Source organism: Agelaius phoeniceus, chromosome 5, assembly GCF_051311805.1.
Source record: "Agelaius phoeniceus isolate bAgePho1 chromosome 5, bAgePho1.hap1, whole genome shotgun sequence".
Lineage (NCBI taxonomy): Eukaryota > Metazoa > Chordata > Aves > Passeriformes > Icteridae > Agelaius > Agelaius phoeniceus.
This window is the reverse complement of record NC_135269.1, coordinates 22,828,082-22,853,057: the sequence shown is the minus strand read 5'-3', so window position 1 is coordinate 22,853,057 and position 24,976 is coordinate 22,828,082. Positions and strand designations below refer to the sequence as shown.

The 24,976-nt window shown below is 49.3% G+C and overlaps 4 protein-coding genes across 6 annotated transcripts in view; 3 read left to right on the top strand and 1 right to left on the bottom strand.

Annotated features, from left to right (window-relative positions):
* Window positions 1-19,302, bottom strand: part of CYTH4 (cytohesin 4) — a 38,674-nt gene extending 19,372 nt beyond the window's left edge. Inside the window, exon 1 of the mRNA XM_077178549.1 lies at window positions 19,177-19,302. Coding sequence (XP_077034664.1) covers window positions 19,177-19,207 — 31 coding nt within the window. The 5' untranslated portion in view covers window positions 19,208-19,302. The remainder of the gene's footprint in view (window positions 1-19,176) is intronic.
* On the top strand, window positions 6,715-15,689 carry RAC2 (Rac family small GTPase 2). 2 transcript variants are annotated; one of them, XM_054631740.2, is made up of 7 exons: window positions 6,715-6,946; window positions 9,939-10,010; window positions 11,208-11,325; window positions 12,766-12,828; window positions 13,494-13,653; window positions 14,544-14,678; window positions 15,422-15,689. In XM_054631740.2, exons 1-6 carry the CDS (start codon window positions 6,912-6,914, stop codon window positions 14,672-14,674), a joined length of 579 nt encoding a protein of 192 aa, XP_054487715.1. In that variant the 5' UTR covers window positions 6,715-6,911; the 3' UTR covers window positions 14,675-14,678; window positions 15,422-15,689. The 2 variants fall into 2 exon arrangements, with proteins under 2 accessions (XP_054487715.1, XP_054487714.1); XM_054631739.2 differs by lacking the exon at window positions 15,422-15,689 and adding an exon at window positions 15,227-15,395 and having other exon boundaries at window positions 6,799-6,946.
* SSTR3 (somatostatin receptor 3) lies at window positions 18,543-23,257 on the top strand. 2 transcript variants are annotated; one of them, XM_054632311.2, is made up of 2 exons: window positions 18,543-18,676; window positions 21,743-23,257. In XM_054632311.2, exon 2 carries the CDS (start codon window positions 21,804-21,806, stop codon window positions 23,007-23,009), a length of 1,206 nt encoding a protein of 401 aa, XP_054488286.1. In that variant the 5' UTR covers window positions 18,543-18,676; window positions 21,743-21,803; the 3' UTR covers window positions 23,010-23,257. The 2 variants fall into 2 exon arrangements, with proteins under 2 accessions (XP_054488286.1, XP_054488284.1); XM_054632309.2 differs by having other exon boundaries at window positions 18,675-18,847.
* C1QTNF6 (C1q and TNF related 6) overlaps window positions 18,556-24,976 on the top strand; it is a 22,333-nt gene continuing 15,912 nt past the window's right edge. Inside the window, exon 1 of the mRNA XM_077178552.1 lies at window positions 18,556-18,676. The gene's annotated coding sequence lies outside the window, so the exon portion shown is untranslated. The remainder of the gene's footprint in view (window positions 18,677-24,976) is intronic.

Below are 24,976 nucleotides of genomic sequence, written 5' to 3'. Positions count from 1 at the left end.
TCATACTGAGATGAAATTGGGTGTAGGGAAATAGACCAAAACTTTCCAAAATTATTCCCTGATTTTGTCCCTTGCTCTGGGGCCATTCAGCCTCAGAAAGAAAGACACAGATTGCCCTCCCTTCCTCCCAGTGTATTGTACTTGCTCTAAGCTGTGGTTATGCTCAAACTTCAGTGCTGATTTTGGATGAAGCTCCAGTGAAGAGCGAGAGATATCCCCAGCTTATACATGTCAAGCAGTGGCAGAAAACCAGAATTAATTTACACAGGCAGCTGTAGGTAGGGCCATAACCTGTGATCCTTAGGAAGAGTTGATGGTGTGCATTTAGGACTCACTTTCTATAGCCAGTTTAAAAATATTTACTAAGAAGCAGTTAGAAACTTGGGGGTGAAAAAAGAGAAAGGGAGTGAGCTACATGAATGCAAAGTCATTTCCAGCTGTTACACCCATGTCTTCACCCATATCTTCATTACACGAAATGGCCACACCTAAAAGCTATTAGAAGCTTTGTGACTTGAGCTATAAATTGTCAATACCCTACTCTTGGCCAACTAAATTTCTGTCTTGAGACTCTGGGCTGCATAGAGGAGAATTCACTGGCCCACAGCCCCCAGTTTCTTCACTGGAGCTGGTTCTGGTGTGTCACCTCCAGTCCTTCCTTCCACCACCCTTTTCTACAAAAAAGTAGTTTCAGCAGTACTGCAGCTGACATCAAGCAGACACGTCAGCCTGAAGCACTCACTAGAAAGATGTGATCTTGTCACAGCATACATCACAGCTGAGATGGCCATGATATACAGAGCAACACCATACAATTTCAGACTGCTTCAGGCCACACAGAGTAACACTAGCTCACGCCACAAGGCTGCAAGCATCTGCTCCTGTTGTTCTTTAGCCCAAACTTCCATACCCCTCATGTCCATGCCCTGCACCTGTGTGCCCTCTGTTCCCTTTGGTGGTTGGTCAGTGCCCCTGGGCACTCCATGGCTCATTGCTGTCAATGCTGCTCACCTGCTGCTCACAGCTGCAGCCCATTGGGGATGAGGCTTGGCCACAGCCCCACTCCAATCACCACAAGCTGTGACCCTACATGATCTTGGCTGCCACAAAGGCAGGAGCCATATACAGGCAGCTTGATCAGGGCTGCTCTTACACACGTGTGTGAGCAGGTCAAACCACAAAGAGCTGCAAACACCAGAATGGATCCCTCTGTGCACTGCAGAAGTACTTCTAGCCACTCCAGCAGAGTACAAAGCCTGGCCCTGTGTCTCTCCTCCACGTTTCCTTCATCTTTTAGCTCCTTGATGTTTCTTTTTCAAAGCTTTTCCCACTTGTCTGTTGGAATGCCTGAATGCCCTGTTTGGAGACCTTGCTCCTACTTCAGTTCAATGATCACCTCCACTACTTGCATTCCTCTGGGTCTGGTAGCCTTGCTTGTAACATTTGATGGACATTAAATGCTTTCAGTTATTTCAGCCAGAGGAGTCTGAATGGGGAATACACTGATAAAAAACTGCATGAGTCTATGTCATGTGAAAGCAAAGCACCTGTGAGATGTTTTCTCATGAGGGTACACAACAGACAAGATCATGTAAATAAGCTAACCCTAGAGCGTTTCCCAATCTTTCCAAATTCAGGGAAAGTATGCCTCCCTGTTGTGGTCCCTAGTCCTCCACTAATTCTCATGGTGGACAAACTACTTCAGTTCTAGGCTTACCCTGGAGCAATACAACGAGTTTCTCTCTTGAGGAAACCTAGAACCAGTTGAGAAGTCAGTCTACTTGAGCATCCCAGACAGGCAATACAGATCTGTAGTCAACTCAGATGGATACCAACACTACCCTAGCCAGCAATGTGTCAGAAAATGCCCTCAAGGCGTCACATGTTCCGTGGGCCTGGCATGAGAAGACCATGAATGGACTACAAAACAGAACTTTCATTATTTCAAGTAAAAAAGGTAGGCGACAACAGCCAAAGGAAGACACAGTGAGGGAGGGAGGGAGGGAGGGAGGGAGGGAGGAAGGAAGGAAGGACAAGAACAAGTGAAAACTAATTATGCCCTTGGGATACAGGATCAAATGTATCCTAGGGAAAATGAGGTTTAAATGCTGTATGGTGTGTCAGAGTTGCCCACAGCCAGTGGCTCAGAGCATGTGTGTTCTCCCAGGGGGGTTGTCAGCAAGGCCAGTGTGTGCAAAGGGGTTATCCAGCCTGGTCCACTGCTCTCACCTCATCAAGCATGGGCAGATTAGGCAGACTGCTGCAGATCAGTACTCCAGGCATTACTCCCTGTGCCTCCTGTGCCAGGACAAGTTTTTCTCCCCACATGCTCCCTGACTGCACACAAAAACTTAAATTTGAGCTAGAAATATCTGTTGTTCTGGTGGTCATGATGGAAAATATCAAATTAATGATGTGCATGCACTTTGCTGCTGCTTGGTACAGGCTTAAAATATTTGTGTAAATAAAAAGGACATATAAATATTTCCTACTGCTTTCAAGGGCATAAAGGCAGGGGCAAAGTGCCATGTATTTCTCTGTGCTGAGCATATCAGCTGTATTCCCACAAGGCTCCACAGAGCGACAATGTACAGGCCTGTTCAAATTCAATAGCCCCTTCAGGAGGCTTAGGCTGCCATTCAGTATGGGTTTAGGGACTGAAGTCTATTTTAAAGGTAGAAAGATGGTGATTATAAAAGGCCATAGGAAAGAAGAAACCCTCTCATAAAGATTACAGAAGGGTCACTTAGAGTCTGATAAACTTGAATGAAGAGCCAGAGGGATTTTTTTTTTTTTTGTTAGACTTGAAAGTGCAGCAAGATTGAAGCTTTATGCCTTTGAAATAAAATGGTGGAAGGGAAGCACAAGATTTTACTTTGGTGGTTCAGGAAATATAAGTCTTGTAAAACAGAGTAGCTATAGATTTTCTTAGTACTCTAAACAGCTCTTTTTACTTCCCTGGTGCAGCCTTCCTAGAAGACATCATCTCTTACGAGTAAAGATACGTATTTATGAAACACAGTGTATCTAAAATCTGATAACATACAGAGGGTGCTAGCAGGGAGGGGAATCAAGTCAGGCAGCTGACACTCAAGTTTGAATTTACACATATAATCTTTAGTCCCTGTTACCTTCCTTCTACAACAGGAAGGTGAAAAATGTTGTTCAACTGTCTAAGCACCTTGTGGGAAACAATGCACAGTCAGATATTGATCTGTATTTATTGATATTAAAGTGGCACACTGGTATCATCAGCAAGATGGGGGTTGTCACTGGCTGATAGCAAAATGTCCCTGGGAATGAAAACCCACATCAGCATCACTGGGACCTGCAGGACTACAGAGAACCAGATAAGGTCAAGCCACAAAACTGTGGTATGATTAAGTGTCTGTGAACAATTTCTTGACTGAGGGGAGTACAAGTATGAAACAACCATCACAAAGAACATGAAGCCCAAAGGTTTGTGCCATGCTCTTCTGCTTACCCAGATCCACAAGGGAAAAGATGAGGAGGAGGAGGTGAACCTCTTTCAGTGCTCCAGGAAGGAAGATGGCAGCAGAGCTGCTGTTTTGGCCCAAAGTGGAAAGGCTGAGAGCAGTCTCACTCAGAAGACAGAGAAACCTCCCCAGCACGAGGTCAGGAATGCACCACCTGCCCCTGATTGCAGCAGGGCTGGTCTCCAGAACAGCCCATGAGTAAGACAGACACAAGACTAAGTAAGCACCTTTTGCAAGCTGAGTTGCTTATGATGCATGCAAGTGTTGGTAGCTTGTCTTCAGTGAGGCTGGATTAGAAACTTCATTCTTTTTCTAAGCTTTTGTTTTATAGAACAAATTTAGGCTGGAGAGGAGGGCCCCATCAGAAAATAGACTCTGTATGAAACAACTCCACAACCTCTCTAAGAGGGACTGCAGAACATCATTGCCCACTTCAGTTATGATCTGAGCCCTTAAGTCAGGGCAGGCTTTTCAAGCAACTGTGGCAGTCTGAGAAACCGCAGCAGTGACGGGGGAGGGGAAGCAGCAATGGGGAGGAGTGGGAATTTTGGAAAAGAGAAGCAGCAAAGCAAGAACTAAAAGCAGGAGACAGATGATATGAAGCTGTGTCAAAGGGGAAGTGGGAAGGTGCAAAAGGGGAATATAGGAAGTGGGGACAGTTTGCAGCCCAGTCAGGCTGAAGCAAATTAATATCTACCTTGGTGAGCACCCAATATACAGAGAAAAATTCTCATGGCCACTCAGGACTGCCTGAGAGAGAGGTCACATCAAAAAATATCCAGGGTGATGAGAAGACATGCTGTGACCATGTCCTGTGTATGCAAAGAAATGAGCATTGTGCTGCCTCCATGAAAGAATCCTCCCTGCTATTCTGTCTGTGCTGAAGGACAAGCCTCCTGCTCAGCTCCTGCCCTCCTGTGCAGGGCTGTGATGTGCAAGCATCATTTCTGAAAGAGCCCCCTTACTTTTATTCCATCATCCTTGCTGGGGCAGAACACCCCAGAAAGGGAGAAATAGGTGGTCCTCACTGCTTTGTATCCTTGCTAAGGAAAAGCAGCATCATGCATTTCATCCCTGCTCTGCAGTCTCACGTGGGTGCCATGCAAACCCAGCACATCCAGGTCGCTCTAAGGTGACCCAGCTCAGGACTCTGAAAGCCTCCCAGAACAAAAGTGTCTCACTGAGCAATTAATTCCCATTAGCATCTCCCTCAAACTCAGCAGAGGGAACAAGAAACCCCAGATGTGTGCCCTGCTGCACATGCAGAAGGAAACTCATGTCAAGAGCACCTCTTGGTGGTGTGAGAGGACACCAGAGCAGCAGCAACACATCTGTATATGCTCAGTCTGGGGTTATGAGCCTGTTTCCTGCAGGTTCCTTCCTTTTCCTGCAGCATGTACAATTAAAAGGTACTAATGCAGCAGGTGCCAGTTGTTCTTAGAGTGATTACTGTATGTGTTATTTGAGTGTAATATCCCATTATTAAATAATCCCATTTAATCCCGTTTAAATGTGATGGAAAGAAATGTCCTGAAAACTTTTATGTAGATCCCTGTTGTCCCTCCACAGAGACACTGGTAGAGGAAGGATGTTTATACATTCACAGCATAGACTTCTGACTGGACAAGAACTGGCTGTCCATTGCAGTTGCAGGGAATTATCTTGCAAAAGTAATTTGCCCAGAAATGGGCTCTTGACAGGACTTCATAGCTCATTGTTGGACATGCAGATTTACAGTGTCTTTGACATGGGGCCCACCTGTGTGTGGGTTCTCCACAACAATCCCTCTTCCCTGACCAGTTAAACTGGTCTTCACTGATCCCTTCCACACTGCCAGTCCCACAAGTCCATATGCCACCCTCCCAGGACAAAAGCAAACACTGGTGTTCAGGTGTTCATTCAGCAGGTCAGTGGTCCTTGTTCATGGTTTTTGTCTTTCCACCAGTAGCATTCTCTAGAGCCTGATACACCTGCCTTCTAACTGAGTTCATATATTCTGTGCCTGCGTGTCCTTTCCAGCTCCCCTCTGTAAAAGCCTTTGTCCCTCTCTCCCTTTGTCCTTCTCTGACCTGGATTCCTGTGTCCCATTCCTGGTCTCACCTGCAGAGGTGTCAGTGGGTTTCCTTCCTCCCTTTCCCTACCACCCACAGAGAGAACACCTCGTACAGCTGGTCACTTTGTGCTTCTGAAAGAGCCGGAAGGCTTGGAACCTTTCCATGGCTGAAGGTTTCTGGGCTGCAGCCAGCGCTGAGGGACAGCTGGGAGCACTCTCCTCCAGAGCAGGTCAGTCACAACAGCCTCCTGTGGCTGCAGCAGCACAAAGGTCATCAACCTTTGGAGAAACACTTTACTCAGAGTTCCTTCCTTCAGGAACATCCCAGCTGCAAAACCCCTGTTCTTGCTCTAATTGGTCTCCAAATTCTTAATTAATTCTGTGCCACTGTATACCATCTTCTATAAAACCCATCCACTCATGAGGTCAGGCTGGAGCACACAGATGTGCACACATACACTCTTTTCAAGGCTTAATGTTGCATGGGAGGAAAAAGAAGGAAGAGGAGGCAAATCCTCATTTCAATAAAGAAAGGAGTAGAACTTCCTGGGATCATTCTGCTCTTGTCTCTTCTTTCTTAGGGTGATTGCTGTCTTCATCTCGATGCTTAGCTATAAAAATCTTTTATTTTCTGAGGACAATGAGGACTGCCTGAGAGAGTTGGGGGTGTTCAGCTTGAGGAAGAGAAGGATGTACTAGTAGTCTGGGCAGGTAAGTAAGTGCAGCAATACCTTATCCCCACAGTAGAGGAGGAACAGTGCAGCCATTGGGTTGCAGCTGCTTTCTAGAGGCTGCACGACTTCCTTGTTCAGCCTTCGCAGGGTATTGTTCCTTATGATGTTTCACCCTTGACATTTGGGGGCATTGGGAAGACCTGAAAAACCTTCATTACCCCTCATCACCCTAGTACTCCTACTTCAGATTCCCTTCCCTGCTAACACCTCCTCCAAAGCTTGGAGGATAACGGAGGCAGGAGAAAACCCACCCTTCCACATTCTCACCCCGCTTCCAACCCTTGTCCAGCTGCCCTGGAAAAGCAGTTTGGTGCCCCCCGCTGTTCATTGGGATGAGGTGGGAAGGGAGTGGGTGACACAGGCAGGGAGAACGAGAAATATTACAGCGGTTGTCATCCAAGGAGTCAGAGCGGCTCCGCCTTCAGCCAGCGGCCTCTGCCACAGCGCTGCGGCTGCGGTGGAGGGGCGGAGGGACCCGAGGGTGATCGCCGAGAGAAGTTCCCTCTTCCACTTCCTCCCTCCTTGCAACCTGCTGTTGATACCCACATTTGCCCATCCCTCCCTGCTGTTTGCCTTGGCCTGACTTCCCTTTGCCTCGGGCACCGTCCTCGCCACGGGTCCGGAGCCATGCAAGCCATCAAGTGTGTGGTGGTGGGAGACGGGTACGTACCCTGGGGTTTGCTGGGGAGCGGGGCGGGACAGCCCCTGACCGGGGCACGGAGAGTGGGGCATGCTGGTGAAACTGCCCCGCTTGGCTTCTGACCTCCCGCAGCCTTGCTGCTACTGCAGACATGCTCTTCCTCCCTCCCCGGGGCAAGGGACATACCTCTGGGAGAGCGTGGAAGAGGGCATTTCACAGGGCATCTGCACGGAATGCTGATCATGCGTCTGCATTTCCATCTGCATCCATGGGAAGCAGAGCAGGTCTGTCCCATGCACAGGAGGTGATGGTGCTCCTGCCAGATTCAACTTGTAGGCAGGAGTTAGATTTAAAACCCACTAAGATTTAAAACCCATTAGGTGCAAGTGCTCTCCTGCAGGTGAATGGCTCTTCGAAAGCTGTGTGCTCACTGGGAATGACTGGGAGAGGGCATGGCACTCTGGTCCTGGCAAGATGTCTATCAGGATCTCCATATTCAGCTTTTCTCAGCAGGTTAGCCCTGTACTGGGGTGTGCTGGAGACTGCTGGCAAGGGCCCTCTGTGGGCACAAGGAAAAGAAGGTCTTTCCACTGAGATAGACACAAGTACAGGCCACTTTGGGAGTGGGAGCTAACAAAACCTTGCCTTCACAATATGGTGGCTTCTCTGCCCGTGTCCCCTGATGCCTGGAAATGGCCTGATCCACGCTGTCAATGAGTTTAGCAGTCATCACTGCCTGGGGCAGGAAGGGTACAGTGTACAGAGTTTCTTCTTGCCCTGTGGGATGAGTAAATGTAAGGGAGGGAGGGAGGAGAGTCTGTGCTTGGAATGGAATAGCTTAATTCCTTTCCACCTAGAAGCTGTCCAGACTTATCTGGGGCAGCTGTAAGGTAGCAGATGAAGAGACATTTACAGCAGTGCTGCTCCCCACAGTCACTTCCTCCTTTAGACCTTGCCTGGGAAAGAAGATGTCTGCACACACACATGTCAGACATGTTCTCAGGGGCTGGGGCAAGGGGGCGAGGAGAAGGGATGAGGAAAGACAGAGCCCCAAATAAAAGGCATGACCTCTAAGAAAGGTCCCCTGAATGCTTTAAATTGGAGCTGGATTAACAACTCTACTGGGCATTTATCTGTTACCCAGCTCCCCAGTCCCCATTTTGCCCCTCACACACAGCACCAGCTCTGCAGCCTTCCCTCAAGGTAGCGTCCCCTCACATCATGGTTAACCCCACCACACGTCCTTGTTACCAGTAGTAGACTGTTATTATCAGTAATAGTCCTGCTTTCAACCCCTAGGACCTCAATTCCTCTTAAATGTCTTCTGTCTCATCATTTTGCTTCTTTGCACACTGCACCTCTGTGCACCTCTCACCATCTTGCAACATAGCCCCCATTGCTCTGAGCTCTTGGTTCACCACCCCTTACCTCCCTCCCGGCATGCCAGCATTGTCACCCTCTTGGCTCAACCCTAACAACCACAGGACCTTCTCCTATCACTCAGCTCCTGTGTTCTCCCATAGCTGTTCTCCCCCCATATCCTCTCCATCACATATCACTGACCTCTCAACATTCCCTGGTTCAATGACAGAAACCTGCAGATGCCACTAACCCCCCGTCTGTGTTGTAACCTTCTCCCCTTCACTGACCCTTTGCACAGCTCTCTGTTCAGCCACACCGTTTCAGAACCTCCCCCTTGTCCATGACTGATCCACTGGCAGGCCCCCAGATCTCCTGAGGCATTTCATCTAGAGCTTCACCTCCCTCCATAACTCCATGAAAAGAAGGAAGCAAGGCACCTGGGGAAAGAGCAGGACTGAGAGAGGAGGATCTAAGAAAAGGGGGTGGCAGGAGGAAGAAACAAATGTCAGAGCATGCTGAAAAGCTCAGCTTCCTCCTCAGCTGCCCCACAGTCCAGCGACAGAGGCAGGTGCCTTGTGATCAGGGTGCCTATCAAATACAGGATACACAAAAAGGCAGAACTGCAGCCCTGTGGCTGGGGACTTTGTAGGTACAGTGAGATGGTCTGAGAGTCCCCAGCAGCAGAATTCCAACCTTTGCCCAGGAAAGACCTCTCCCTCCTTCTGGGCTGTGCTGGTTGAGGCAGGTTGCTGTCACCACCTCCGTTTCCTGTGTTTGTAACTGAAAGAAGGCCAAGCTTTCCTAGGCCACACAAACCTGAGAAACAGCATCCCAACAGGAGAAGGATTTTCTTTCCAACACCTGTCTTGGCTGATTTATTTTCTTCCAATTTCTCTGCACTTCTTTCCCTCACCACAGGCTTCAGCTTGCCCACAACACCTTCCCCCACATGATAGCCTTATTGCTTCTTATCCCACCAATGTTCTCACACAGTCTGGACTGTGCTGCTGCCTTGCACTCCACCCTGCTGCAGCAGGCTGTGGGGGAGGCTCAGGGGAGAGGAAGCACCAACTTCCAGCTCAGAAACATCACCAGCAGCCTCCATCAGCCATGGGGGCAGGCACCTTTCTGGCTCCTTACAGCTCTCTGTGCAGGTGTTGCTGCAGCTTACTGCAGGTGGGAAAGACTGGGTAAGTCAGTAAAAGTTGCTACCAGTCCCTGGCCACAGCAGCTGAAAAGCAGGCAGGAGTGTCTGTACTCGAGTGCTGGAGCTGGCATGGCAGCTTTGTCATGGCACACCAAGCCAATGAACCTGTCCTGGCTGTGAGCCTACAGCACTCTGCATGCACTGCAGAATGGGCTCCCACCTCCATCTCAGAGTGGTTGTGTTTCACCCAAGTCATCTCTGTACTAGACCATAAAACAAGCCTTCATGCTCAAAGACACTAAACATTTCTGGGCGACACCCTCTCTTTCTTCCTGCCAGGTTTCTAACCTGTGGTTGTGCACTGTCTGGCCCTGTGAATGTGTTTCTGCTTCCAGAGGTCTCTGGATAGGTTAGAGGTGTGGAAGGATTGCCCCATCTCCATCTCACCCTAGCAAGGCTGCCTGCACTTCCATGAATTCCTGCCATTGTTTTCTTTCTTTTCCAGGGCTGTGGGAAAAACCTGTCTCCTTATCAGCTATACCACCAATGCCTTCCCAGGAGAATACATCCCCACTGTGTGAGTAATCTATAAACAGGTCCTGGAGTGGGTGGGAGGCATGAAAAGCAGGATGTGAAGGGGCTCAGTGACCCCTTGTTGGGCACTCCATGGGTCACAATCTCCATGCCAAGCAGTGGAAATCCGGTGAAGGTCTCTCTAACTTTGGATCTGTCACCTTTCACGAGAAGCAACCTTATAAAACCCTGGTATAAGTGGGATATTTGGGAGACTCCCCCCAACTCAAGGTCTGTCTGCTTGCTAAGTTGACAAGTAGCAGATAGGATCCTGCTGGCCAAAACAAACAGGCCCTAGGCTACAACAACTGGGCCAGACCCAAGGGAAGCAGGTGGATGGACATGGGACCCCACTTCCTTCCCTGTCCAAAGCACTTGCTGTCATTGAAGCAGTCATAGATTCTGCATGGAGCAGAATCACAGAGTTGGTTGAAAAAGGCCTCTGAGATCATTAGGTCCAACCACTAGCCAAGGCCTGCCAAGCCCTCTACTAAATCATGTCCCTTCTAATGTGCAGATGCCACGAACACATTCAAAAGACCTTTGTGTTGGTTCCTCCCTATCACTGGTTTCCCTTAATCTGGGAAAAAATAGTACCAAAAGGACCAGGAAGTAAAATTTTCTAGGATGAGGGCAGGAACTTCTCTGTTGCTTTATTATCCTTTTTTTTTTTCCTACCAAGACTTTACTCCTAAGCATGCAATCCTGACAGTTGTTCTAAAATATTTCAAGCTTGGATGTCAAAGAGTGATGGGACGCATTGTTCCCAGTTCCAGCAGGGCTGCTGAGGAGTGCAGCAAACTACAGAGACATGGATTCTTCTTCACTTCTAAGAATAAAACTAGGTTTTAGAACACAGAAGAAAGGCAGGGGCTTGGCTCTAGAGCAGGCACAGTTGTGAGAAGGATATTGGGGGGGAAAAATGGGAAAAGAAAATGATTTGTGAACTTGCATGCAAGGTATCAAAGGTGTAGCTGCAGCCAGGCACTTGTCCAGGACAGCTGAATGATGGGGAGGAGGTTGATAAGTGGGAATTCCATAAAGTGGAGGTTAACCGGAAACCAGCGTCACCCAGGTGAGCTGAGAAGAGGAATCACCAGCCTTTGCTCCTGGGTGCACATAGTAAATGAACCCCACCTACACTACTGGAAGGGCTCCCTCTTCTCTTCTTTGAGCCATGGCCTATGTCTCTGAATTTCAGATTTGATAACTATTCTGCCAACGTGATGGTTGACAGCAAGCCTGTAAATCTGGGACTGTGGGATACTGCTGGACAAGAGGATTATGACAGGCTGAGGCCGCTCTCTTACCCGCAGACGGTGGGTCACACTCCATGCCCCTCCTCCCTTCCTCCCTCAGCTACATCTCCATCCCTCACTGCAAAACTCAACATGTGCCATGGAACAGTGACAGGGTTCTTACTGCCTCTCTCTGGCCTTTTATGAGAATATCTCTGTTGATATACAACTGCCTTGAAACCAAAAGTTGAAAGATACCTTAAGGATATTTTGGAGCCTTTATCTAAACTCCCATAACTGGGCAAGAAAACGAGACATTCAAAGATGCTCTTGAGCTCAGCTGACACTGACTTTGTGTGAGGCAGATGCTTTACACAGCTCTGGAAAAAACCTTCTCTTTGTAAAGTTAAGGTGGTTCATGGAATTTAAGAGCTGAGGCAGGAGCTTGTCACATTTCTGTGAACCCCACTCTCCTGACTTCTGCCTTTTAAAAGAGATATGATTTGTGGGCATGTGTTTGATCTGCTGCCTCTAGCAGAACAAATGGGTGCCTCAGATACTGTGTTCACCAGTCTTTCACCACACTGACAGTGGTTTCAGGGTTTGAGGATCACCTTCCCTGGAGAAGGTTGTTTCAAGCAGGGTTTTTGCAAGCTCAGAAAGACCGTGCTGCATCAGACATTAGTCTGAATGTTGCCACTGCAGTCAAAAAGGTTAGGAGTTGATTAGAAATTATTTGTTTGAGCTAGGTTCAGCCACCTAAGAATCAGACACCTGGTATAAGATGGTTTTGCCTGCAGTCAGTGCAAGCAGGTCTATTTCTCAACAGCATGCTTGCATCCACCCTGGGACATATCTCAAGGATAGGTGGAGGGATGGTTCTTCAAGGCTTTTGTCTCTGATGGCTGTAGAAGTATGGAAGTGGATAGGCTGGATCTGGCACCACTGCTCCAGCTAGGTGAAGCTGGATGAAATAGATATAACCCTGATGAGCTGGTAGGGTTTTGGTGTTGTTTGGTTTGCTCTGGTTTTAAAGGATGTCTGAATTCTACCATGCCCAGGAGAATCACTTACCTGGAGAGCTAAAACTGCCTCCTCTGAGTCCTCTGTGTATAATTTTTAGGCTGAAACTAGGTCTGTCTCAACTGTAGGCGAAATTACTTTGTCCTGAAAGCCCTCTGGTGTTCCGTGAGAAATGAGCAGGACGCTGTCAGGCCGTTTCCCATGAGGATGAGTGTGCCAACCACAAAAACCCCGTCCTCAGAGTTGGCCATTTGGCTCTTCTGATAATGGTGGCTATGGTTACCATGACTCAGGGGAGCAGAGGTCCTTCTCTCCACTGGAGGCAAGAAGCAGCAGTCAGGACTTTTATATTATAGAGATCTTTCCCAAGCACAACCCTCTGCTGCAGAGGGAGGGTGCTGCTCACACAGACCTTCCCTCCCCTCCCCCCTCCTTCCTGCTTCATCATGCCATCCCATGCTCCTATCCTAACTCTGCACCATGGTTGTATGCCTGCAGGATGTCTTCCTGATCTGCTTCTCCCTTGTCAGCCCAGCATCCTACGAAAATGTCCGTGCTAAGGTGAGACTCTCTCCTGGGCCACCAGGGGCTGAGGGAGATGATGGTGGTGGTGGCCTTGCAAGAACAGTGATTATGAGTGGGGTCTACCAGCAGGACATCTAGGTTTAAGAAGTCATACCTCTTTTCTGTTAGTCAGAAACCTCCTTCAGATGCATTTTCTGATTCATTTAAAGAAGGCAGACAACTCTACTAATGGGCTAGTTTTCATCTTGCTGGCTATTGTGCTGTCAGATCACAGACTTATATTCTGGTGGCATCTTTCAGCCAGGACTGTCAAAGCACAGACACACAGGACTGGTCCATAGGGTGTAGAAGCAGGTACCCACTGCTATTAGATGGGAAGTGAGGAAAAAAGGGAGAGATTGGTGAACAGAGAACAAAAGTATATCCTTCCTACCGCTTTAATGTTCTTCCCTGCGTGGGAGGGTCGAGGGCTGAGAACAGCTGGTGCTTTTGCGTAACAAAATTTGAGCTCCCTGTCAGAGATTTTGCCTGAGGACCCAGCAACAGGAGTTGGCCTGGGCCAGGCTATAGTGCCAACAATGGATGTGAGAAAGGACAGGCTGTTAGCTGACATTATTTTCAGGAGTGCCTCTTTGTTTCCCATGTGCATGCCCATACATGTGACCTCTTCTCACACCTTTGGCATTTTGTTGCCTTGCTAGTGGTTCCCTGAGGTGCGGCACCACTGCCCAAGCACCCCCATCATCCTCGTGGGCACAAAGCTGGATCTCCGGGATGACAAGGACACCATTGAGAAGCTGAAGGAGAAGAAGCTATCCCCCATAACGTATCCTCAGGGTCTTGCTCTGGCCAAGGAAATAGGTATGTGTTTGGGAATAATTTTGGACCTACTGAAAGGAGAGAGGCAGAAGAAAAGGGCTTCACCGCAATTTAACAAGGCTTTTGTGGTGGTATCACACAGTGGTGTCTCCGAGGGACACAAGGAGACACATCCAGGGTCATGGGACAAAATGCACTTCAGGAGACTCAGGAAGGAGATCTGCTTCTTGAGGAAGGCTCAACTCCTCAGCTCTCTGTTTTCTGCCTTTCTCTGGCCATCATCCTCCACATAAACACATAACCACACACTTTCACATTCTCCTCCCCTTTTACTCTGCTTACTTCTATCTGGGACAGTATTTTTTCTGTGCAAGCCATAGCTGCACAGTGGGTAGAGGCCACTCCTCCATATCCGGAGAGGCAGAAGAGAGGTTTTTAACCACTCTCAGGAAGAACTGCAACTGTAGTTTCCTGTCTCTGCTTCTGTCTGCTGGGGCGTATACGTACAATCCCAGGTATGGGTGTCTCACCCCACCATCCAGCTCTTCTCATCTGTGGCACACAGAAATGGGAGAGAGGGTGAGAAACACAGCTTGAGGGAGTTTCCAAGAAGGAGCTCAGCAGGGGGAATGTCTGGCCAGGATGACATGGTCAGACTCACAAAATGGCTCTGCTCTGGCTACATGGGTAGCCAGTAGGCAAACCTAGGTCTAGTGCAGCTGGCAAGCTTTGCCCTGAAGTCAAGACTGTCTAAGTGAGTGAAATGTGTCCTGACAATGTATAATGTCTTTGATCACCTGAGATGTGTTTATTCAGCTTGGGCAGGAGCCAGGTGCTGTGCTTTCTAGCATAAGGAGCAGAAACCTGGGTATCCCCACTGCCTACCCCAGCTGCCTTCCCCCCCAGTGCAACACCTGCTTTCCTCCCGACAGACTCCGTGAAATACCTCGAGTGCTCGGCTTTGACGCAGCGAGGCCTCAAGACGGTGTTTGATGAGGCCATCCGAGCCGTCCTGTGCCCGCAGCCCACCCGGACAAAGAAAAGGGCATGCAGCCTCCTCTGAGCAAGTAAGTCTGACAGGCATCCCTGGGAGGGACACCAGTGGTGCTTTCCTGCTCCTGAACCCAGTCAGGGCCACTCTGTTCCTGGTGAGGCTGTTGGAATGGGTCACCTTCAAGGAGAGAGAGGGAGAAGCTGATCCTGCTTGGGGAAAGGACAGGATGTAGTATGATGCACCCAGGATCAACTTCCCCCTCCTTTCTGCTTGACTGTGGGCAAGTTTGTTCCCATCTCTTGATGTGGGGCAGCCTAGGATTTTCCACATGTGCCCTTACAGAGAAGAACTGTCTGTCAGCTTCTGCTGCAGAGGGAACTACATCCAGGCTGCCCTGGGGATGACCTGCCCTGAGAACTATGAGGCCATAGCCTTTGCCTGTAGAAAAAAAAAAAGGAAAAGAAAAAGTTGTTCATTATTCATGGCAGTTGCCAGTGGCCCTTCCTCTTACCAAGCCCTGCTCACCTAAAGGGGTTTTTTTATGTTGTTCATTGGCAAGTGGCAGCTTCTCCTACAGGAGTCCTTTACTCCTCATGTTGTCTCTACCTGCCTCCACTTCAGTACAGGGCAGCAGAGGGAGGAGAGAGGCCTCAGGACAAGAGTCAAAGCTGGTCAGAGCCTGATGAGAGAGAAGAGTGAGAGCCTGCTAGTTTGGACCCTGTCCATTCATACTCCCACCATCACCAGAGCAGAGGGAAGGAGAGCAGGAAAATAGTTGAGCTGGTATTATGAGGTCTGTCATGTTTTTGGCTATAGATCCCGGTCTGATCCTGATACCAGGAGCTGCCCAGCACACAGGAGAGTGATGGCTCCAGTAGCCCAGAGCTCAGCACCTTGGGGTTTTTCCTTCTTTTTCCTTCTGCCGGCTTGAAAGACTGCTGTGGGTCTGTAGCACTGGTTTGATGTTCACACAACGTCCCCGCTCTTGCCTCACCTGCCCAGCTGCCCCTTCCCTTCCTTCCAGGCCCTTGAGGTTACAATGTAGTGAATAAGACAGTAATAAACAGACTGTACATTTGTGTCATGTCCGTGATGTGTTGCACCTCGGGGGACGCAGCCCTGGAGCCGTGAGCAATGGGGCTGTGGGGCTGGAGGCACTGCCCAGCTGTGCCCCTCCTCTGGCAGCCCCACGGGGAGCCTGGTGGCCCTTGAGGATGATTGCGAAGGTGCTGAGTTCTCACCTGAGCCACCCTCATTCCTTTTGCCTTTCCTCTTCTGAGTATCCATGCTTTGAAAGGAAAAGTTGTCTCCCCTCTGTGCCACACAGAGGATGGGATGCAGGCTTTGGGAGGGGACACCTGGATGCAGACTCCTCTCCCTGGGGACTGCCCCCGCAGGTTGCCGGGGACATCTTTTCACCAAAACATTGCTGCATTAATCCTTCTAAGCTCTGGCACTCTCTCACACTGCCAGACACAGGCAGAGTGAGAATAGGAAGGGGGAGGGCAGGGAAAAAAATTAAAAGGGAGGAATGAGTCACCAGCCCAGACAAATTGCCTCCAAGACACTAAAATTAAGCTGAAGAGAGTGGTCCCAGTGGTACCATGGATCTGGCAGCTGTGAGCACCTGCTTTCCTGATGCATTGCAGGGACTTCAGAGGAAGTGTTAAAGGGTGGCTGCTACTGCCACTACTTGCAGGAGAGGGGAGGGCTCAGGGTGTGATGATTGGCACTGCAAAATCCTGCAGTCCTAGGAGGGCACAGAGAAACTATGGAGTTGAGCCAGATTACTGCCCCTGGATGCAGCAACACTTCTGAGCTTCAAAGGCTGCTTCCTGCACTGAGGAGGAGCATTGGTGATGCCAGGTGCAACCAGACACAGGGAAGCTCCTGAGGTACCCTGCTGCCAGGGAGATTTCTGCAGTTCCAAGTCACAGTCAGATCTGAATGAGGCAGTTAATTCAGTGATGTGACACATTTCCTACTGATAAAGTTCAGAGCAACCCTTGGCAGGCACCCTGTGGCAGGGAGTTCCACAAATACCTGCACTGCACATGGGCTGCTGGATGAATTTCCCAGGCCTCACCCAAAGGTAATACAAATTATGTCAGTGTGAGTCCAGAAGAGTAAAAATGAAGCCTCTGGTATGGGCATATACCTGTGAAAGGGCGAGGGACACAAAGTACTTGAAAATGGTATCTAACCTCCTTTAAGCATCCTAAGCATGACTCAAGGCAATATATTCCCAGTGGTTTATTACTTCTCTCCAGTTTTCAAGCCTTGGCTTTTACCTTTTCAGTCTGCCCCACCCCCTGTAACAGACAGCAATGCATATGATGTGTGTGAAACAAAATTCATGTATCTGCCTACCTGGGGAGATGCACAGGCTGAGCTCTCCTCCCAACACAATTTAAGCAGTTTGCACAGCCCCCCACTGGAGCTGAGGCAGAGAATGGGACACCTTAGAGCATTCAGGAAGTGAGCTGGAGACCTGGAATTTGTGATACTATGACTGTGTTTATGCAAGGTTAGCAGGCCTGTGTAGAACTCTGCTGTTTCATGGCTGTTTCTTCTAACAAAGGAGCTTGGGGGCTTCTGCATGGTGCTACAGACACCTGCCCTGCCATGGTAAAGAAAACCTCTGGGTGCTACCCATGCCATTCCTTTCCCAGTGAGGATTCCTCTCTCTTCTGTGTCTCCAGACAGCATTGTGGCCAAGTTCTGGTCTAAAGAGGCCTGGCAGCTTTCAAGTCCTGTACTGCCTTCATCAGCTCACCTTTGAGCAGAACTGGCTGTATATTAAGTTCCCCAAGTAGATTTGGATGCCAGACCCTGGCTTTGTTGTGCTCAAAGAGACACTGCTTTCTTTTGTTAAAGCTGGAATTTACCCTAGGGGCTCAAATGTTCACAATAGCAGTGCCAAATGTCAAGAACTGGGTGATGCACAGTACAAGGAGTCACTGATGTTGGCTGCAGGGCAGGAACGGGCGTGAGAATGACAGGGAAGCCCTTTGTGCAGGGAATGGGATGGAAAATCCTTCATGGGACCACTGCTCTCACAAAGATTAATTTCTTTCCTAGATCCATTTCTTCTGGGTCTATGCCTTCCAGCAGAGAATAAATTTGGTAGGAAGGTTTGGGGCTGTTAAACTGGAACATTTTCCCAATGAAGGTGCAAAAGACAAGAGATCATGTATGGAGCCAGGGAACGGGAAAGAGATGAAAGAGACAGTCCCCTATCTGCCCATCTGCCCTCATCTCCATCCATCTGGAGGTGCTCACAGGGCAGAACAGAAGGGAGAAGGGTTTGTGTGCTCAACATCCATCCGATTTTTGAGCCCCCTGCCAGACAGAAGGATTTGCTGTGTGCCTGCAGCTGCGAGCAGCACCAGTCCTGCCTGCAAGACCTTTGGAACAGGAGCCCGTCTCCTGGGTGCCCCTAGGAGAGCCGACCCGAGTCGCCCCCTCCTGCGTGCCACTCTCCCACCACATCGCTGCTCTCTGAATCCCTCTTTTCTTCCTCTCCCTTTTCTCCTCACTGTCCTCAGCTTCTTTTACCGCACTCCTCATTCCTTCATCCTCCCCTCTTCTGCGCTCCCCTCATCCCTCTGCCCATCTCCTTGCGCCTCCCTCTCCCGCTTTTATTCTCCATCCCGGTATCTCCCCCCGCTCATCTTTGTTCTCCTGCCCTGCCGTCCATCCCCTGCTTCTCCTCCTTCTCCTGCCGGTGTTTCCGTGCGTGGCACCCATTGGCTCCCGGCGCCCGGTACCGGCGCTGCGCTCCCTCTGCCCGAGCCCGCGGATGGCGGGGGCTGCGCGGGGCAGAGACGCGGGGCCGTGGGGCTGAGGGGCCGCGCATCCCGCATCCCCATCCCGCATCCCCCTCCCGCGCCAGGCACGGCGGGGGCGATGGGCAAGCCCGGCCAGAAGGACTCGAGCCTCCGGCAGCGCCCGGCGGGGCTCGCTCCCCACGGGAGCGCTTTGCTCTGTCGCGTTTGAGAAAGGGGAAGGGGAAAAGCATGACACGGATTCTCCCGGGGAAGCGGAGGAAAATGTACATCCCGACGACATGTAAGTACCCGGCGGCTCTGGCCGCTCTTCCCGGATGTCTCCCGCGGGCATGAGTCCACGCAGAAGTTAAGTCTGCAGTTCCAGAGAAGAAAACCAGCCGACCACCCCTCGCTCTCGACCCTCCAACTCTGCCAGTCCAGCCTGGTCCTTACGAGAGAGCTCAGCCCCGAGGTGAGACGGGAGAGTCCTGAGCTGGAGCAGGGCCGTGGGAAACCGGGGGGACAGGAGGGGAGGGGGTCACGAGAGGTGGTGCAGGTTATTTGGCTGTGTTGTCCCTCCCAGCTGCTATTCATGGTTTGTTACCAGGACTAGCCTCAGCTTTCAGCATCCACCTCCTCCTCTCATTCAATACAGAAATATATATATATATATATATATATATATATATATATATATATATATATATATATATATATATATATATATATATATATATATATATATACTTATCTTTTTCAACCTAAGGAAAGAAGTAGTGCCAATTTCCCATCTCCTCCTACCTCTCTGCCTCTTCCTGCTCTCCAGCTGCATGAACCAGGCATATTCTGGTAGCACCTGTTAGAGGATCCTAAGCCTCTTGCAACAGGTGCTGTGCACATCAGGAACAGATCCAACTGGATTCCAGCACACTGTCAGTCTGAGGCCAGTGTTCCTCACCAACTCCTACCTATGCATGTGCTGCCAAAGCCACCAGCAGAGTGGACCCAAACTAGATGGAGCACTGGTGCCCAGTGTTTTTTCTGCCAAACTAGCCAAAATGTGTGACATGGCATTTGAGCTGGCCCGTGGTACTTGACAAAATTAGAATGGCAGCAACAGACCGCACCTGCTTAAAGATCAAGCTTCTCCCCTGCAGCTGCCTGAGCAGGAAAATGAATTTATAGGAAATCCATGCTTTTTGTTGCACATCTTAGCATTTTTGATAGGGCTTCCGAAGCTACCCTGAAACTGGATTTACTGTGTTGTTAAGCAACACTCTGAACAGCTGGCTTTGAGGTCTTGATCCCAGACACTTCTCCAATGCTTTACAGCTCCCCAGGAGTATCTCCATCCATATTTGGTATTTGTAAGGCTCCAAATGTTTGGCCTTTTTCTTCTTTAAACTCCTTTGCATGCAGGAGGAATGTGCAAAGAGATTCCTGTCTATGTGATCATCTTTCAGAAGATCATCCTTTTATGAACATACTGTTCTGACTTCTGCCACCTTTTCTGGAGATCTTTGTCCCTAGAGCAGCCATTGCCCTCCTATTTTTTCCAACAAGTGATTTGTGTCACTAGAACAGAATTGGAAAAAATCTCAGAGGAAACAGCCTTTAACTTATAGTTTCAAATCACTTCCTATTCGGCTCATTCATTACAGCCACTCATGATGTGTGGGATTGCAGGACAGTGTGTCACAGCCCAAGGCACCTGGAAATTTAAAAAAATCTAAACAATCCCAGTCATTCAAAGCTCAAATGCTCTAAAGCAGGAAACATTTATACAATAGGCTGTAGAAATGGCCTTAAGATATAGTTGCTCAACTGTGTTTTTATGGGGCCTCTCAGATGAGGTTCCTTCAGTGTAAAATTTAATACATCTGTGGGGTCTATTGGGTTTGCCTGTCTGGTGTTCAAGGAATCCTAAAGCTCAGGTCTCCCCATTCCAGAACTTAGAATGGCATCTACAAAACAAACAAACAAAAAAGCAAGTTACAAAAACCCAACCAAACAAAAAAACCCCAGATACTGTAATATTAGACATTTGTGAAGAAAGTTGTGGTGCTACAGAAAATCATATCTGAGAGAAAAGTCTCTGGAGTGTCTCTGGCCTCTTGAATGTCGTTAAGGTTGTGAGTCCTTTCCTTTGACATCCTCAGTTTAAATTTCAATAGAAAAAGAAGCTTCAGAGCCCTAAGAGATTTGTTGAGATGTGAAAAGGTGAGCCTTAATGTCCCCATTCACTTCCACCAAGTCATCTTCCCTTCCAAGGACCTAATTCAGGGGGATAACCCTGTCAGTCCACACCTCCAGAAATTTTTCCAGAGCTGGAGAAATCCTGAAAGAAACACAAATCTCCCCTGCATTAGGTTTCCAGGGTGTCTCTGGTCCACAGTACGTGCTGGGCTCTGTATTTCACATATGGAGCCCTGACAAAAGGCACGTCCGTCCCTTAACTGTCCCTTCTCTCCCTGCAGCTCCTCTCCAGTGTCAGCAGCGAGCTGGTGCTGGATGGAGAGCTTGTTTGCTCAAGGCTGTCTCTGAGTGAGCTGAGTGCTGTTTCCATGCCAAACCCTCGCGTGACACACAACTGGGCTCCTCAGCTTAGGGAGGCTGGGACACTGCTTTGGGGTTGCAAACAGGTGGGGTAGGCAAAGCCTCTGCCATTAGCAGTGTGTTGCAGCATGCAGAAGGGGAGGGAGAGAATGGCAGGGAGAACAGGAGAAAAAGAGACAAGAGGGATCTGGACTGATCCCTCTTGGTGTACCCAAAATTATCTTTCCTTTACTCTCAAACTGGCATAACACAAACCAGCTGCCCTTCAGCTCAGGTGCTGAGCTAAGCCTCTCTGCTTGGATTAAAAGTGCTTTTCCTTCTCCTATGGGGCTAACAATAACCTGGCCAGTCCAAAAAGAGCTTCAGCAAGCAGGAGAATAAATACTCAGAGAATAGGAAAGTCAGAGTTGGAAAGGCACTTTGTCAATGGATGCTTTTCCCTCTTTTGCTTGTAAAGCACCTGCCACTCATAAATGAGAACCAGGCCCCTGGTGACCATGTCCTCAGTATTGGAACCATTAGCAGAAAATGAAAACTTTCCCTGTCCTTATGCTATCTGTTGTTCTTTCCCCAGAGGATCTTTTGCTAGAGGAGGGGCCCACATTGAGCCCTGTTTGTCCCTCCATGTGCACTGTGCCTTGCAGGCCTAGATGGGTTTGATATTGTCCTAGATTTTCTAGCATCTGCTAGCATCCTCAACTCCCCTTGATTTCCCATGCCTATACCTAACACAGTTAACATGATGATTTTACCTGTGGCTTGTTCAGCTGTCATATCCCCAGTATCAATGGTTTTTTTCTCTTCCCTTCAGCTCCAGATTGCTAACTGATCCTGCAAGGACACTGCCCCCTGCCCTCTTCCCTGCCTCTGCTATGGACACTTCTGCTTTTAGCCTCCCCACGCCGGCAGTGTTGGAGGAGGGGAATGCCTCCAATAGCTGGGCAGGCTTCACTACCCCCAACAGCTCCTCCACTGTCAGCCCTGGTGTAGTTGTCAGCGGTGTCCTCATCCCTGTGGTCTACCTCATTGTCTGTGTGGTGGGGCTGGCTGGGAATTCCCTGGTCATTTATGTAGTCCTACGGCACTCCGTGAGCGAGTCGGTGACCAACGTGTACATCTTGAACCTGGCCCTAGCTGATGAGCTCTTCATGCTGGGCCTGCCCTTCCTGGCTGCACAAAATGCCCTGTCCTACTGGCCATTTGGTTCTTTCATGTGCCGCCTGGTGATGGCCGTGGATGCCATCAACCAGTTCACCAGCATCTTCTGCCTGACGGTGATGAGTGTTGACCGCTACCTGGCTGTGGTCCACCCCGGCAAGTCCTCCAAATGGAGGACAGCACGGGTGGCCAAGGCCGTGAGTGTAACCGTGTGGGTGCTGTCTTCCATAGTGGTGCTGCCTGTGGTTGTCTTCTCAGATGTCCCTTTAGGGATGAGTACATGCCACATCCAGTGGCCAGAGCCTGCCTCAGTGTGGAGAGCTGGCTTTATCGTCTACACTGCCACCCTGGGCTTCTTTGGACCACTGCTGGTGATTTGTCTCTGCTATCTCCTGATTGTAGTGAAGGTTCGCTCCTCTGGCAGGCGGGTGAGGGCTCTGTCCTCCAAGCACAAGCTTTCAGAGCGCAGAGTGACCCGCATGGTGGTGACTGTGGTGGCTGTCTTCGTCCTTTGCTGGCTTCCCTTCTACGTCCTCAACATAATCAATGTTGTGTGCCCACTGCCAGAGGAGCCATCCCTCTTTGGAGTCTACTTCCTTGTGGTGGTGCTGCCGTATGCCAACAGCTGCGCCAATCCCATCATCTATGGCTTCCTCTCCTACCGCTTCAAGCAGGGCTTCCGCAGGGCCATCTTCAGGCCATCCCGCCGAGTCCAGAGCCAGGAGGTGCCAGCATGCCCCCCAGAGAAGATTGATGATGAAAGGGAAGAGGGTGAGATCAGCAAGATCACCAGGAACGGAAACGACAGGCAGGAGCGCCCTCTAAGCAGTGGAGAAGGAAAAAGCAATGAGCAAAAACCACTCCCCGAGGAGCCTGCGGGATGCGAAAAGAGCAGCAAGTTGCATGTCAGTTATTTATGATGAAAGGGGTGGTGCAGGGGAAAGAGACATCGGGATATGGGATCCCCTTCACCTGCTCTGCTTTCAAAGGCAATGGGAGATGATGCAAAGGAATAATAAAGTCCAAGAGTAGGCTTAAAGATGAATAGGGCTCCATGATCTTGTGGAAAAAGCAAGGCATTGTTCTTGGCTTCGGAAGAGACACCTGAGGTTTGTGTGGTGCCAGTGTTACCAGAAATTGGTAAAAAATAAAACCTCCCTAACACTAATGTAGCGTTAAGAAGCAGGCATTCTTTATTTGGCTGGATGCACGAGGGGATATCTCCCTCAAAGTATCATGCATGCTGAGTACAAAAAGAAGCTCCCATTTATGTACTATATTTTACATATATGGTCATTGATTTTCCCAGTATAAACATACATATGATATTAATTTCTCCAAAACCATTAATGTATTTTCCCTCTCCTTTATACATGTGTTCTTCTGTCCTGGGAGTCTCCTGGTGGTTCCCTGTGGTTGGTGACCCCAAAGTCATACCTGACTGCCCGGTGAACTGGTAAAAGTTGGCACAACTGGGCTGGTTGCTTTCAAGTTCTTCTTCCTACAGAATATCATTGTGCAGTTCCATAGGCCTTTTGAAGAATAAGCATCATATTCGCCACCAGGAGCAAACAATTTTTTATCTGTCAACAGGTAAAGAGCAGACTGCATTTAGGGAGAGCTGAAGAGCTGATGGGCACTGAGAGTACAGAGAAACAAGGTCAGCCCTAGAGCGATGATCTGCCCTTAGATGATCCTGCTTTGGAGGGCATAGGCTGCCATCTCATGGTGGCACCTTGAGGAAGTCCCCAGATAGCATATACCACATGTAGGCAACCCAGTGCCTTGACTTATAAACATAAGAAGTGGTCTACCTTAAAAGATGAACAGGAAAGAGGAATGTCTGCAGCAAAGACATACCAGCCAGTTGCATGCATGGCTGGCCCTCTCTAGTTCTTCGAAAAGTATTGGGAACAGATTTCCTGCCTGTGGTGATCTGGCTGGAGACCACTGACTGCTCAAAACATCCTCTTTCTTTTCAGAGCTTGGACTCTGGGCAGGATGATGAGACTTACCTGGGAGAAAAAGTTTGAACATTTCTTTCCTACACCTCGCATTCCTCAGGGTTCTCCTGGTGCCTCTGAACCCTGATGGGAGGTGAAACAAGAGTAGAGAAGAAGACAATGAGACATGAGTTGGAGGCAGCATTTTTTTTCTTCTCCTTAAGCTTTACTATAAATAAAGGAAAAGCCTTTGGACTTAGAAGGCCAGGTGGGCAAAACCATTCTACGTGTTTAGGGAAGGGAGTGCTATAGATTTGGCTCTCCTGAGAATACACAATATCTTTGAGCTGATTCAATCTCTGCATGGAGTCATGTTTGGCTGATACAGGAGGTGAAGGCAGCTCTCAGTACAGGATGGGGGCAGGAAGCAGACAGAGGCCAGGGGATCTCCAGTGTGTGAGAGCTGTGGTTGTAAAGAGTCAGGGCAATACTAGGAACCAATTTATCCTGTAGGAAGCGGTAGAGTATTTGGCCCAGAATGGTGAACAAATTATGTGTCTGCATGTGCACAAAGGTAGTTGTAGGCAAAACTTTATTCCCTGGACTGTACATGTAGGGGGATGGCTGAAGAGGATCAGAGACCAAGGAGTCAGGGCTGGTGGTAGGCTGGTGCCAGTCCTGGGCACTGATGCTCATCTGCTGGGGGTGTGCACATGTGTGCAGGGGTACCTAAGGGGGTATGCATGTGTGTAAGTGTACACAAACACAGGTGAGGGAGTGTGTTTATGGAATTGCAGAATGTTTAAGTACAGATGTGAGTGCTTGGATAAAAGTTGGAGAGCAAATGTGCTGCTGTGCAGTTGGATGAGTGCTTGTTCCTGCACACTGCTTGGTGGAGGGAAGTTGTGGATGGGCTCATCTGAGTGTGCAGGCTAGAGGAGCAA

Coding starts and splice junctions, on each gene's coding strand:
- RAC2 (XM_054631740.2), top strand. CDS start 6,912: ATGCAAGCCATCAAGTGTGTGGTGGTGGGAGACGG. Junction 10,011..11,207: donor GGAGAATACATCCCCACTGT/GTGAGTAATCTA, acceptor TCTGAATTTCAG/ATTTGATAACTATTCTGCCA. Junction 11,326..12,765: donor CGCTCTCTTACCCGCAGACG/GTGGGTCACACT, acceptor GTATGCCTGCAG/GATGTCTTCCTGATCTGCTT.
- SSTR3 (XM_054632311.2), top strand. CDS start 21,804: ATGGACACTTCTGCTTTTAGCCTCCCCACGCCGGCAGTGTTGGAGGAG.